The 15,021-nt window shown below is 42.1% G+C and overlaps 1 protein-coding gene across 1 annotated transcript; it reads left to right on the top strand.

Moving 5' to 3' along the window:
* The first annotated feature begins 6,424 nt into the window (after nucleotides 1-6,424).
* ACOD1 (aconitate decarboxylase 1) lies at nucleotides 6,425-14,635 on the top strand. Its single transcript, XM_036388172.2, has 5 exons — nucleotides 6,425-6,731; nucleotides 8,487-8,648; nucleotides 9,742-9,831; nucleotides 11,851-12,056; nucleotides 12,626-14,635. Exons 1-5 carry the CDS (start codon nucleotides 6,720-6,722, stop codon nucleotides 13,578-13,580), a joined length of 1,425 nt encoding a protein of 474 aa, XP_036244065.1. The 5' UTR covers nucleotides 6,425-6,719; the 3' UTR covers nucleotides 13,581-14,635.
* The last annotated feature ends 386 nt before the right edge of the window (nucleotides 14,636-15,021 follow it).

Here is a 15,021-nt window from a genome sequence, read left to right as displayed (position 1 = left end):
GCTGGTGGCAGGGGGATTTACACCCCACTACAATTGTGCCAGCAGCCCACAATGGGCCATAACATTTCACTGCTCCTTCATTTGAGACTCATTTAATTCAATGGGGAAAAAAATGTACCTCCTGTCTTTTTGGACTCCCCCAGCCACCCCTCCTTGAGTTCAATAAAATATCATACCAAATCAAGGAAAGAAAAGGGAAAATAAATGCCCAAAGAAAGCATAGACTTCAAAACAGACTTCAAATCTGCCCAATTTGATAAAGAGTGGCAATAGCCAGATTGCGGAAATAGAAAAAAATCTTCTGACTGTGGAAAGGAGAAGTAAGAATGGTTTATTTCCATATTATATAAACCCCAAAGTCATGGTGATGGCATTGTGCCATGCAAATAAGTCACAAAGTCCAGATAAGCTGTGTGAGCTGGTCGTACCACTACCACCATCTATTCTCGCTGAAAATGATCTTTCTCATAAATAAATGCAAGACTCGACCATCACATTATTTCCCTTACAGCTAACCCTAGGGCTCCTGCAATAATTCAAGACCATACAAGGAGGGACATCGTCCAGCTTTTGCAGGGAGGGAAAAGGTAAATAAAATGCTGTCCTCTGCATCTGACAGTAGGTTTCATTTTTAGGTGAATAGTTTTAAACCCTGCCAAGACTGAAGCATCAACATGGTTGATCATTCCTATCATTTTGTGAAAGTAGTTATTTTTTCTTGATTTTTAATTCTTCCTGCATCTGGTTGAATCTACTATGCTGAAGATGAGTAATCATAGGGAAAAAAGAGTGTCATTATAAATTCTAAAACCCAAAATTCTTCAAATGCTACTTATGTAAAAAGGACCAATTTAAATCAAATCATTAGCTTCTGCTTAGATGCTCAATTACAAGTGCAATAATATAAATGTTTTATGTATTCACAGCTCTTGTGTTCAAATTTGACCTTTCTTCCATTTTTGCCGTTATTTCTCCCTTTTATAAATGTTGGTGTAATTAAGCCCATTTCCTCTTTAGAGGTGAATACACAATCACAGCAGAAATTCCTCAGTATGTTTTACAGTCTGAAATATGTGATACTCAATCTCAGAGCTAATAACTACCATGACATGTTTTATAATTGCACCATAAATCAGAGACTGCTGCATTTTAAAGTGTAATTTCAGGCTGTTTTGCAATATTTCTTGACACTTTTAGAAGTACATCAGGGTGGAAAATGCATAATCTAGCTGGGTACAACCACAGATGAGGAAAAAGCTTTTTTTTTTTGCAGTTCTTAGAGTGCTCCAAAAGAGCAGGGACATATTTGTCACTCATGGGATACCCAGGCTGCCTCGGGGATCTCAATGAAAGCATGATGTCTGATTAGGTGTCCAGCAGCTAGGAGGGAAGGGTGGAAATTAACTCATAGCAAGAGCTTGAAAAATGGGCACTCCATGAGCAACAAGTACTGTGTGTGGATTTTGTAACACGGCTCATTGTTTAAATCTTTCCAGGAGGGGCCATGTATGGGAGGGACAAAGCTGAGAGCAAGAGAGAAAGCATCTGCCCTGAAAGTTGGAGGAACAATTCTGTTAACTCACACAGCATCTTCCAGCACCTGTCTCAAGCCTTCTGCAGCTGCTGCCAGGTAAATTATGGACTCCCACAAAATTAGGTGATTTTTTTTTTACCTGTTTATGTTTGAAGAATGCTGCTTTATTTTTCCTTCTGGTTCTGCTATATATTCTATAGGTGTTATTTTAGCCCTTTTAGTGCATACAAAAGTTTGTAATGAGTCTTGGATAATTTCTTAGGGATTTCAAATCCCTGAGAACTAGTATAGATGCAGAGAGGCTCTTTTATTCCTTAATTAATGGGTAAGGTTGTTGTATACTAGATTTTGATACTGTATCTCCCCACTGGACCACCACCACAGCCTTGCTGGGGCCCATTATGTCCTGACATCTATCCTTGCTCTGAAGTGACCAGGAGCATCAATTTTCTTGGTGCCTTTCTGTGTATGATGCACTGCCTAGCAGAGTGGGTAATGCCTCATTTGCACCACTGGAGTTCTGCTGGTAATTTAATTAAAATTGCCACATCCCTCACATGTGCTCTCACTAGTTTGGTCACTGCTCATGAAACTCTGAATTTATGCTAGCCAAGTTTTATCTTCTCCCCAAATAGCACAAGTCATGTAATGACATCTGGCTGCATCTTGGTCACATAATATAGACATCATGAGCTGCTCTTTGATTAAGAGAGCAGAGTGTGCTACAGGCTGCCACAGGCTGCCAAAAACAAAAAGTAGTTATGGGAACTACAGGTACACAACACTTGTGATGTCCCACACCCACTGCTATTATTCATACTGGTGATCTTTGGGAGAGACATTAATGGTCAATGGCTCCAACATTTGGCCACTTGCAGAGGCAGCAGAGTGCTGTACTGGGGCAGGGATTGCACCCACCAAGGGGAAGAGATGAGTTTTGGGGTAGGTAGTGGCAAAACCTCTGATCCAAATTAGACAGAGGGGAGAACACCCACCACCAGATTCTGGGGTTTGAGCCAGGTAAGATAGAAGGTCCATAAGAAGCAGGCCCTGCAGAGGGGGAATGGTGTTTTTTTATCATGCCAATTGTCCTCCCTTACACTTCTGACTTAGATGTAAATCCCCCCACATTGGGGAGGGTCACATTCACACGCAGGCCTGAAGGTATTTATCCCTTCTAATGGGGCATAACTGGCTCAGCTACATGAGGTGCAGCTATCCTATCTTAGAAGGTGTCGCAAACTATCAAAGACCCCCCAAAGCACCCCCAGACTCATCTCCTAGTCCTTCCACTGAAGGACTCCATGTGATCCACAGTGGTGCAGCAGAGCCTGAGGGTGCTGCAGAAGACAGGGTAAAACTGAGTGCTGGCACCAGTAAAACAGGTAAAGCTTGTAGCTCTGGTAAGAACTAAATTGGTTAGCCAGGAATGGAGCTGCAGTGTCTTCTCACATTGTTACAGACCAGGTCTCTTCACACTACTCCATAATGATGTGTCTTGAATGTGATCCTGAGGGAATATCCCAGTATGTTTGGTGCCTCTATCTTACAGCTCATTTAAGCAAACCAGCATCTACATTACAAGTTAAAATGAGCCTTGAGGTCTTGCATTAAGGAATAGCACTGCTAATTTAGGAAGGTAAGAAGGGCAGTGTAATGTAGTGCACTGATCAGCACATTGACTCCTAGCAACCTTTACCAGAACATGGCTGGGAACTTCCAAGATTTGTTGTGGGAACTTTGAAAAAAACAAACAAGGGTGATAACTTAGAGATTTCACTGCCACTCCCACTAGTTGTGCAAGTAAGTGAATAAGAGAACTACTGTAGGCTGGAAATTTCCAGGATGATACATTTCATGGTGCAATCATTGCCTATTGCATTTGCTGTGTGTCATCGCTGTCTAAGATTCTCACCTTTTCACTGTAATTAAATATCCCAGTAGAGGGAAAAGGAGAAAGTTCTGAACTGTTTTCAGACAGTCAGCAACAGCAGAGTCTCTGTAAACACAACACACTGGCTGGCACCTGTCTCCTGTTTTCTCATCTAAGCACAGGCCATGAACAAAGCTACTTCTTAAAAGCTGGCTTGGAAAATAGGAAGCCTGGGCTCTGTATTTTGTCATAATTTTTAATATTTCCTTAGAACAAAAGGAGCATAAGGCTAGGGCCAAAATTGCTTTCAGTAGCAAACATACAGTTTGCAGGTGTGGGCAGAGTTTAGCCTAAAATAACTGGAGGCAAAAGAAGGAAAAAACTGCTTAAAAATGTGGTGTCAGCAGGAGAAAATAGACTCTGTGGGGCACTGGTTTTCTAAAGCCTTGTTCTGTAATCAACACAGCTCATTACTGTAGCTGTGTGCAATGCTGCAAATGACATTTGGATGAACACATTCTGTCTTTCCACCACACTTGCTAGTTAACAAATTGTCTGCCCAAATTGCTGAACCATGAGTATTGTGTCAAAGAAGAGGAAAGCAGCAGACTCCCTTTGTCAGGGTGCACAGGCTGTACCAAACTCTCAGTCACTGATTTCCAACCTTCTTCTGTTCAGACCCCTAGGAATTCTGCTGTGGAGGTACAGGACTTTGTACAGATGCCTGTTCCCCCTGCAGTGATAATCATATTGCTTTCTTTTCCCTCACAGGCCACAGTGTACACCTGAGCCTGAGGTCTGCAGAGCACAGTTTGGAAGTTGGTTTCCCAAGCAAAGATACTGTTTCACTTCGTTCTTTTTTAAACAAAAAGTCACTTTCTCGTAGTATCTCAGTTCAGTCCATAAATATACTAACGTTATTACTGCAATGCATGGGACAGTCCATCCTGCAATCAAGATCACAGAAGGAAGTGACCACATATCTGAGATCAGCCAGCAGCATGTGACTGCACAGCACACTGCAAGGCACATCACAAGTTCTGAGTCCCATCCAAATTCACTTTGGAGTCTCATCATGGGATTAAGGCAGTGGAACTTCTATCTCACTTGAGGAGGAGAAAGAAATGAGAAACAGAATGGGTTTATAAATTATATCCCAAAGGTTTTGGGAAAGAGGGTGAACTTTAGGGTTTTGAATATTTTTTATTTAATATTTTCTGTGGTTGCCCAGGGTGGCTGAGGAGTCTCTGTCCTCAGAGATATTCAGAACCTAACTGAACATAGCCTGCTCTGGGTAGCCTTGTTAGAGGTTGGGCAAGATGGTGTCTGGAGCTCCCTTCCAACTGCAGCCAGTCTGTGATTGTATGGTTCTGAAATTTAAATATTTTCTTCCAATTTTCTGAGAGAAGAATGAGCTGAAAGAACAGAAGTGAAAGTCAACAAAATCTTTCCCTTTATCAGCCCAATAGCATTAACTTCTATTAACCTTTCCAACCACTGCCAACCTTGTCAACCTGAGCAATCCCAACATGTCAGTTGGATTTTATCAGCACCAAAGATAATTCTTCAGGCTACCTCTGAGATTTTCCTCAGTGAGGAAATATGGGGGGCAAGGAAGAAGCACAGATGCACATTCTATCCCTATGGGGTCAGGATTTGGCAAAACAAACCCAGGACCTAGGACACGTGCTGGCATGTTTTATGTAGATGCAAGTTATATCTGCATGGGTGAGGAAACTGTGTCATACTCATAGAGAAATGTGTGGGAATAGGTTTAGTAGCCATGCTGAACAGCTGCTCATATTTAAAAGAAAGGACAAGGGTTTAAATGGAACCTTCACATGATGCAGGTTAGCCTGTACAAAATTAAGTTTGCGTTTGTAAGGCTGGGTTTTAGGAGTCCCAGGCCTTTGGTTGTATCCATGCACTGACTCATCACTGCTTCTGTCATTTAAGGCCCTTTGTTACCCAGTGCCATTTTTGGCATCAAGCTATGCACCAGCAGATGATACCCAAAAGCAGAGCTGGCTAAAAGCATAGGCAAAATAGGCAAATGTCTTGCTTAGAGCTTGCTGGGGAAAAGCTGATGCCCTCTTCTCTCATGTTACCTGTCTGTGCTCTCCCAAAATTTCACAGACTATTGCTAGCCCTACTTCTCCCTCCCTCTGCTTGTGCTGCAAGATTTAATTTTGCATTTCTGAGGGAATGAAACTCAGTTATGCCTGACTGCTGAGGATCATAGAGCTAGCTTTGGAGACAGGCTGGACCAGCTCAGAAATGGGTCTGCTCAGCATCAGGGCTGGTCCAGGGAGGAGAAGGACCATGTACCCAGGGACAGGAGAGGGGGAAGGACACAGCCTGAAATAGGACCTTTCAGTAGTGGTTAGAACCACTCAAATTGATGTTTAGCTTCACCTCTAGACCCATGTTGTTATCTACCTGGAAGCACTCAGGAGTTAGATAAGGCTTTACAAAATTATTTGGAGGTATTCTCAGTAAAGGGCTGAGGTTTCTAGACTGTTTTAGGCAGCACTTATCATGTAAGTGCAAGGCTGCAATTCTGAGATTTGATGCTTTGTTCCCTAACCCAGGAGATTTCCATACTTCAGACATGGTTACTTATTTACTTCAGAATTATTCAGTGGCCCCTAGTCATGCTCCTGTGGGGTCTGCTCCCTTCCTGATGGGCTAGGCAGGGATTTGTCACTCACTATCTATTGCTAACACACAGTGATTCATGCTGTTAAAACACTGCTAAGTGCCAAGAACTGCCTTAATCCAATTTATGGTCTAAAATTCTTATGGCACGCATTTCCCAAGTCTGAATTGTATGTGTTAGAGAAGAGACATATAGCAAAAGAAGAAAAAAACAAAACAAAACATATAAACAACAGGTTGTTTAAGCTAAAACAGCCTTTGCCATCCTCTAGTCTAGTACTGGACTTTTCCAGCCATGTATAACTGTGGTTCCACACAGCTCTCCATGCTGCCAGATGAATCAGCTCCTATCTGGTAATGAAGTATTACATGTATTACATTTACACAACATGTAAACATGACTGGCTAAGTCCTATCACATGTGTCCCAGAGGTTTATAGTGCAATTAGTCAGAGGAAAGTTGAAAGTGAAGCAAAAAAGAACATTTATAGATGGAAGAGGAAATGGGCAGGACAAGATGCAGAAGTGGAAAGGCCTAATATTCCTTCCCCCACCTCAGACAGACACACATAAATAGGGAGAGAGTGAGTTCCCCTGCTCACTGGCCACCACTCATTTGCTGCATCTCTCTGGGACGTGCATCACCCCTGCAGGATGTGGGCAAAGGTACTGTCTTGTTTCCTTGCACTGTAAGATGCAATTCTCTATTTAAGCTTTTGTATCCTCACTGCAAATGTTGCAGTTGGTGACCACCACACCATGGGATATGGGGTTCACCTGCTTTAATCTGCTTGTAACTGCTCCCTTGGGATAATATTAATGCTTCACTGCAAGTGTGAGTGAGAACTTGTTTGTAATGGTGGGTACAATTCTGGTCACTGTGGTGGTGTTTGCAGGGTGAGGGAAGAGATGAGAATCTTGACTCCATGTTTCAGAAGGCTGATTTATTATTTTATGATATATATTATGTTAAAAGAAAATTATGTACTAAAACTATACTAAGAGAAAAGAGAAAAAAGACACCAGAAAGCTAGCAAAAGAAAGGAATAGAACGATAATAAAATCTTGTGACTGATCAGAGAGTCTGAGACAGCTGGACTGTGATTGACCATTAATTAAAAACAACCACATATGACTAATCAAAGATACACCTGTTGCATTCCACAGCAGCAGATAATTATTGTTTACATTTCATTTCTGAAGCTTCTCAGGAGAAAAGATCCTATCAAAAAGATTTTTCATAAAATATGTCCATGACAGGTCACCATTGCTAGAGAAAGAGGAATGCAGTGTGAACAGCGCAATGAAAATATATGAGCATGGTAGGGGTGAGTCCATATTGTAGAGGAGAGAACAGCAGAGTTTGGTTTGTTTACCTCAGCTAAATGAAGGCCAAAAGGCAATACCAATACTCTGTGTGGACATGTACAGGGGAGTAAAGGAAGGGCAATGAAGAGTGGAAATGAAAGGAGACAATTTCCAAAGAGAGAGAAAATAAATATTCACTACTGCCAGTAGAAAAAAGAAACTGTTTCTTTTTTAGGTTGTAAATAATGTGTACCTCTACACTTTATTTCTAATGATCCAGGAAGTGGGACATTTCTAATGGTCCAGGAAGGGAAGTTTGACATCATTTTCTGAAACAGATACTAACAGCAGCTCACAGCCAAGAAGCAGGTTGAATTTGCATAATGGGTCATTGCTCAATAGGAGAGGAAAATAAATATATATAATTCCCAGATCAGTAGGATCCAGGAACAAGGAGACACTGCTTTTCAAAGAGGCAAGACCTTGTCTTGAAGAAAAGCTGGGACTCCAGCTGAGAGTGAATTCAATGGGAGCTGGGAGCTATGAGCAGTATGTGCAAGGTAGGGCTGCCAATTCCTGCCTCCTACTGAGCTCCAAGCTCAGCAAGATTTGAGATAGTAAGGCTGCCAATCAGGGAGATTAAATCTTGCCTTCTTGTGGGGTAGTGGGTGCACTGGCTTGAAATAATTTCCCACTGATTTCAATACCAACAAGTAGGTGCCATGGGAAAGACAGATGTTTTTACTTCTGTTTGAGAGATGTGTGTGTGTGAATAGTCATTAGAGATGGAGATGAGATGGGGATGAGATAGAGATGATAATCTTGCATAGTTATAGCACCTGCAGTGCATACTCTCAAGGGCTAGGGGAGAAAGCAGAAGAAATACAGAATAGAAAAGGATAATGATGAATGCATAAGTAAAAATAAATAACACAGTGGCGTTTCTCGGAATAAAAAGAGGAAGAACTCAAACCTTGGCTTTGCTGATGCAATTTAGGGTAGAAATGGCCAGTGTGCTAGACAGTAGCCCAAAAACTGAAAGGATAAGAAAATAGAGTGTTTACTTTAAATATAGAGAAATATCTACTTCTTCTTTATTTTTTCCCTTTCCAGACAGTTACAGGAAATTTTGCCAAGGTGATTCATGGTTTGAATGCAAATCAGTTGACAGATCAAGTAGTTCAGAGAAGTAAGCGAATGATTCTGGATACTCTTGGAGTGGGGCTTCTGGGTACCAGCACTGAGGTCTTCCACAAAGTGGCACAATACAGCAAGGTAAGCTGTCTGGCATTCATAGCACACCCTAAGGTTTAGCTTTAAGAAAGCAAGGGAAAACTTGGGCAATGAAAAGGAAATTTTGCCATGGTGAAATTCTTTCACAGATGGAAAGAGAGAAATCATGTTCTTCCCACTGGAGACAGTGAAACTTCAGTGCTTAAATTACTTTTCACTCTGGATGGGCAAAAGTCTGTGTATCAGTCTGTATGCTAAGTTCCCCCTCTACAAACACAGTCAACTAAGAACCCCTTCCTTTCTTTCACCTGTGATATCTCATTAAAAACATCAACAAAGTAAGCATCACTTATCACCAGCCTTTCAAATCAAGGAACTGTTAAAGAGATGGGGAGTTAGGAGTGGGTTACTTGCAGTCCATAAAACAAAATTGTCTGAGGTGTATTAGCCATGCTTGTCCTCCACTCTTGCTCTCCTCAAACTAGCAGAGAAATTGACCCTGAAAAGAAGCCTTTCCCAGCACAGGAGTGCATCAATGAGGAGGAGTTCAGCCCACTGTTTTAGCATTCAGGCCTGCCTGGGTGGACTTGTGCTCCAGAGCTCTGTGTGCCAGTTACTCTCTTCCCACAGAGAATTCCCCTTTCCAAACCAGGGTAGTTTATGCCCTTTTATTCAGTTTGCAGCACCAGGAGGCCATCTATCGTTTACTCAGGCTCTTACTAAAACACAGAAAACAAAACCCTTTAATGAGACATCTTCCCCAACAAGATGATGACAGTCCCATATAATTTAGGTTGGACTTGATGATCTCAGAGGTTTTTTCCAACCCAGCTGATACTGTGATTCTGTCAATGGGTGGTGAGAAGGGGCATCAGTGGCCAGAGGTTGTGTGAAGGTACTGAGTGCCAGGTGGGTGGTGTTGGTCTGCCCCCGAGCTCTGTTTGGGTGGGATAGGACATAAACCAACAGGAAATTTACTTCCTTTTCAGACTTTCCGAAAGAATAATATTTTTCTCATAAAAGGGAGCAGTTAGATCCCCAGAGGACATGGTCTGCTCTCAGTTACATCAGAGATACAATGCACATTTATCCTTAGGTTCAGGACTTTGAATTAATTTGTGTCAATTTGTTTCAGATCTACAGCTCAGATTTATCCAGTACCATCTGGGGCCACTTGGATTTCCGACTGCCTCCTCTGTATGCAGCTTTTGTGAATGGAGTGGCTGTAAGGGATGCTCTTTTATTTGCTCTGAAATCATACCAATTGATGCCATTCTTGCTCTATAGAGAACAAATGTCCCAAAAATCATAGCTTATTCTGAAGCCTGCTACAAAACTTTTCTAGACTATTCTCCTAATGTGCTACAACTTCCTTCCAGTGAGTTTGAACTTAAGGTATAATATATGCATGATCCAACTCAACAGCATCCCTTATATTTAATGTGGGACCTGGGGCTGTTGTCAAGTGTCAGAACTCTACCTCTTACAACCTGGCAACCTTGTAGCAAGGCTACAACCTTGCTGTAGCTGCTTAAAAACACACCCTCTAGCTCATTTCACTGGGATCCGAATTTCTTGCCAGCTGGCAAAGTACAGTTACAGAAAAACACAGATGCACATATAGATACATACAGACATAATATCACAAGGCAACTTAATCTTCAGTTACACAGTTTCCAAAAGCCAGTGATATATTTTGGACATGCACTTTGTCATTAAAGCAATAACTGACTGCCCAGACATTTGTCTAAATTCAGATTGAGGCTGAAACTGTTTGAAATTGAAAGATGCACAAGAGGTGGGGTAGACAAATTTGGCAATTATGCAAAACTAGGAAAGGTGACCAACCAAGGAAATAGTAATATTAAGCCTATTTAAATTAGTGTGACAACAATATCAGAGGTCCAATTTAACAGCTCATTTCCAATGTAGAGAAAATTACCTTGGAAATGAGATCTGGTACTGCTCCTAGCAGCCCTCGTGATATTCAGATCTGGCTGTTAGCATATATATGATCAGTTTATATCTTGGTCACAGGTCAATTTAAGCACTTACTGAGGACACCAGAAACACAGCTTGCAGGGTCAACTGCAAGCCACAACTTTGGCCACAACTTTCCTTATCCTGCCCTGCAGGGCATCTTCCCAGATGGCATGAAAGGTTTTCAAGGGAGACATTGCGTTTTCTTCTATTTGTTTAGAAACAGTCCTCAAAAATGCAGAATCACAGTATAACAGGGCAAAACCTGACTGCTGGGGAGCCTGACCAGCTTCCCAGTTTGCTCTGAAGTTAAAACATGGGTGAACAGATGTGAAAGTTCAGGTTTTTGAGGTGTTTTGCCATGCTATATTAAAAAATGCTGTCCCTGATGCGCTCAGGTCTTTGGGGTTCTCAAAACTTTGCAGGAGGAAGGAATGTGTGTTATAAGCAATGCATTACAGACACTGACTGCACTTTTGGGGACAATCTGCTGCCAGATCAGCAGCCATATGCCATGCTGGGAACACCTAAAACCTTCCTGAGCAGCTGGGCTCTGGGCATGAGAAAGAGAAGGCACCTCTTGGGTTACTCTTTTGAGCCAAGCAGCTCGTTCAACATTCACACTGTAGCTTTCTCCTACTCCCAGCAACTCCAGGAAATCTGGTTTCTTGTGTGACAGGTCTAGTTTCAGTGTGCTTAAAATTCACAAAATAAAGCCTCCTGTGCATTTTCAGGCTTGTGCCACTTTACAGTAGATGGCTGCAGCAGAAAAATAGCTCTGATGATATAAATTCCATTTAGCAGTATTTAGCTGCTACAGTTTTATGGTGTGAGTCCTAATGGCAGCATCGGTTGCAGCACCGGGGAAGGAATTTCATTGTGTTTATATTTCATTATGTTTTGGGGAAAGAGAAAATTCATGTTCACATGGTAAACCTAGAATAGCTGCTTTAATTATACCAGTCTAATGAAAGAAGCAAAAGCCAACTGTAGAAAAAAGGAATCACTGTCACACTGGTTTCAGGCTAGTACAAGTTGAATTAGAATTATTCTCTTCTGAGGAAAGATCTCTGCTGCATTGCCACTTCTCAGACAGCCATGTTGGGAGTAAAGGTCTTTAAAAGACTTTTGAAATTTTTGCTTTCTAAGGAAGATCTAGTTTTTTGGCACTTTTTAATACCAGTTGCAGTAGTTTCATTTGACTGAGGCAACCTTGCAAAGTCAGAGTTTATTTCTAACATACCAATGCTTCTCTTTCCATTAGGTGCACTCAATGGACTTTGATGACACCTGGCATCCAGCCACACACCCATCTGGGGCTGTGCTCCCTGCATTGATTGCACTCTCAGAGGCCTTCCCTCAGAAGAAAAAAGTCTCGGGTCTTGATCTGCTCTTAGCTTTCAATGTGGGAATTGAAGTGCAAGGCAGGTTGCTGCACTTCTCCAGAGAAGCCAGGAATATTCCAAGAAGGTACATAGAAATGTTTAAAGTAGAAATTGGAGCGGAGGTGGTTTTTTATCAGTGCTAATATACATAATTAAATGTCAGTTAACATACAGGTGGCACAGTTATTCATATTTCCTAAGCTCTTTGTTGGAAATTTTGGGAAGGCTCATCTTACACATAAATACATTTGATTCCTAACTCTGTAGCTAATATATTTTTTTAAGCATCGACTAATTCAGAATGATGTGATGATGTCCCTACTTTGCATTTTTATAGATTTAGAATAATATATAAATTTAAATAATAAGAAATATAACTTTATATTTAGACTATAAATTTGCTTTAAACTATGAGCAGCACTAATGTTTCCATTGCTTTCTGGGAAGGACTTACTACTGCAAGCAGCACTATTCCAGTTTTACTTTTTCCTGGGGAAATGTGACAACTCTCAGTTAGGCCCACACATGAATGCTGAATGTATGTTTCTTTATGGTCCAATCCACTTCCCATGGCAATGAGTGAAAAGCTTTTGTAGATAGTGAATTTGGTTGAGTTTTTGAAATCTGGTAATGAAGATACTTTTGTTTCCTCAGGTTTCACCCACCAGCTGTGGTTGGTACGATGGGGAGCGCAGCAGCTTGTGCTAAACTGCTAGCTCTTGACCAGCTGGAATGTAAAAATGCCTTGGCTATTGCTGCCTCCTACGCAGGTGCCCCACTGGCTAATGCAGCAACCCAAATAAAGCCTCTCCATGTTGGGAATGCTGCCAGGAATGGACTGGAAGCAGCTTGCTTAGCTTTACAGGGCCTTCAAGGAAACAAACAGATCTTGGACATGGAGTCAGGGATGGGTGCCTTTTATACAGATTACAACCCACAGACTCTGCCAACCTTGCAGTCCTACCCATGGCTCTTGGACCAGCAAGATGTGGCCATCAAACGCTTTCCTGCTCATCTTGCAACACACTGGGTGGCTGATGCAGCATCTTCTGTTAGGAGGAAGCTCGTGGAGAGCAGTGAGAACTTGCTCCCCCTTGATAAAATCGAGAAAGTCATTCTCAAAGTCCCTGAGGTCAAATACGTGAACAGAGCCAGCCCAGCCTCAGAGCATGAAGCACGACACTCCTTCCAGTTTGTGGCGTGCTCGGCTTTGCTGGATGGCAGCATGTCAGTCCAGTCCTTCGCCAGTGAGAACATTCACCGGCCGGCCTTGAGGGAGCTCCTCTGCAAAACACAGCTGGAGCACCCTCCTGACAACACGCCCAGCTTTGACAGCCTGTACTGCCAAGTGAGCGTCACGCTTCGGGACGGCAGCACCATCAGCGACCGCTGCACTACCTTCTACGGGCACTGGAGGAAACCTCTGGAAAAGGAGGACTTGGAGAAAAAGTTTCAATCCAATACGCTCGACATCCTGCCCACAGAAGCCATGGAAGGCATTATAGAGACTGTGTACAACCTGGAAAAAGTAGAGGACTGTTCTGTATTAAGTACATTTCTATCAGGACAGTCTGCTAGAGTACTTCCAGAGAAGCTGCGCTTCCTTTGAGTGTTCCAGCCAACAGCTACATGCTCTTCACAAAGCCAATGCAAAATTCAGGACAAACTTTTACTTTGCGATTCAAGCACTTTTAAATAACACAAGAACATAATCCTGTAATGCAAGAACCATATTCAGTCCAATATTGTGGGTTTTGATTAGGTAAATAATTTGGTGTTTATGTGCCCAGCTTAGCCAGGCTGAACAGAAGATCCTCGGCTGGCACAGCTGACCCCAGCTATCTTTGTACCTCTAGAGGCAGAGCACTCACTGCTTGCTCACGGCACAAAAAATCTCCCTGCTCCTCTGCCAAAAATCTGTGTTCTGCTTCTCCTAAATAACTCCATACAGAAAATCAAAATTCCAGAAGAGGATGGAAGTGCTGTGTCCATGAAAATCATCATGGTTAGAAGTACAAAGAATGAAAATCTTTTAATATTTTTTTCTGTAGAATTATCTCTACAACCTCCTTGAAGAGGGAATCTGTTATGTCTGAGTGTTGACATTTGTGCTAAAATAAACACAGCACATGTAGGGAGGGGCAGCACTCCCTACTCTGCAGCACGTCAGGTGTCACTGTAGCCATTGCTCTTGCACTGAGGCAGCAAAGGCCTGGGCCCAACCTGATCACACGAGTGCTGAGCGTGAGGGACAGCTCCACACTCCTCATCATAAAGGCATTACTGCCCAGTTCCACCTGCTGGCTCCTCTGTGGTACAGGTCTGCTCCTGTTTCATTCCTGCCCCAGTTACATGAGACACTGAGCAGGTGATGTCAGTGTAGGTTACTTCAGGCCCAGCAGAGTGTGGGCTGCACCACACTGGGCAGGAGTGACAGACCGTGAGCACCACAGCACCTCTTCCCAGAGACAACTCAGTGAACCCAGATCATGAATTCTGGGAAGTTTTGGTTCCTCCAGGAGTACAAAGCCTTGCCAGACTGAGCTTCTAAGAGAAGCTGCCAACCCTTTGTTCACATTTATTAAATCAAAGCATGGTTTCTAATACATATAAAATTATCTTCCTCGGGACAATAAACAATGTATGCAAAAAAAATTTACAAAATAAATCGAATTCGTTTTACTAAATAAATCTGAAATTACTTCCTTTATTAGCACGAAACTTTAGTATTTTCCACTGGCAATGCATTCATTTGTGCTGCATCTTGGTTTATAAAGTTGGTTTACCTTGGGGCTCTGCAAAAATTTTGGAAGTCCATCAGTAATACTTGCTTAAAGACTTGCAAGAGGAAAAAAGAATCCAAATAACCACATTCTTTTATTTTTCTCCTCTGATTAGAAATCAGAATTGAATTATTCACCTATACTGATGATAAACAGACTCATTTACAGCTACTTCACTTGTAATTGCAGCTGGGTACATCGCAATTGCAATTGCAGCTGAATACATTTGGATTCATTAAAAAACAAAACAAAACAAAAACAAAGGAA

This window comes from Molothrus ater, chromosome 2 (assembly GCF_012460135.2).
Source record: "Molothrus ater isolate BHLD 08-10-18 breed brown headed cowbird chromosome 2, BPBGC_Mater_1.1, whole genome shotgun sequence".
In the NCBI taxonomy this organism is placed as follows: Eukaryota; Metazoa; Chordata; class Aves; order Passeriformes; family Icteridae; genus Molothrus; species Molothrus ater.
This window is presented reverse-complemented; position numbering and strand designations above follow the sequence as displayed.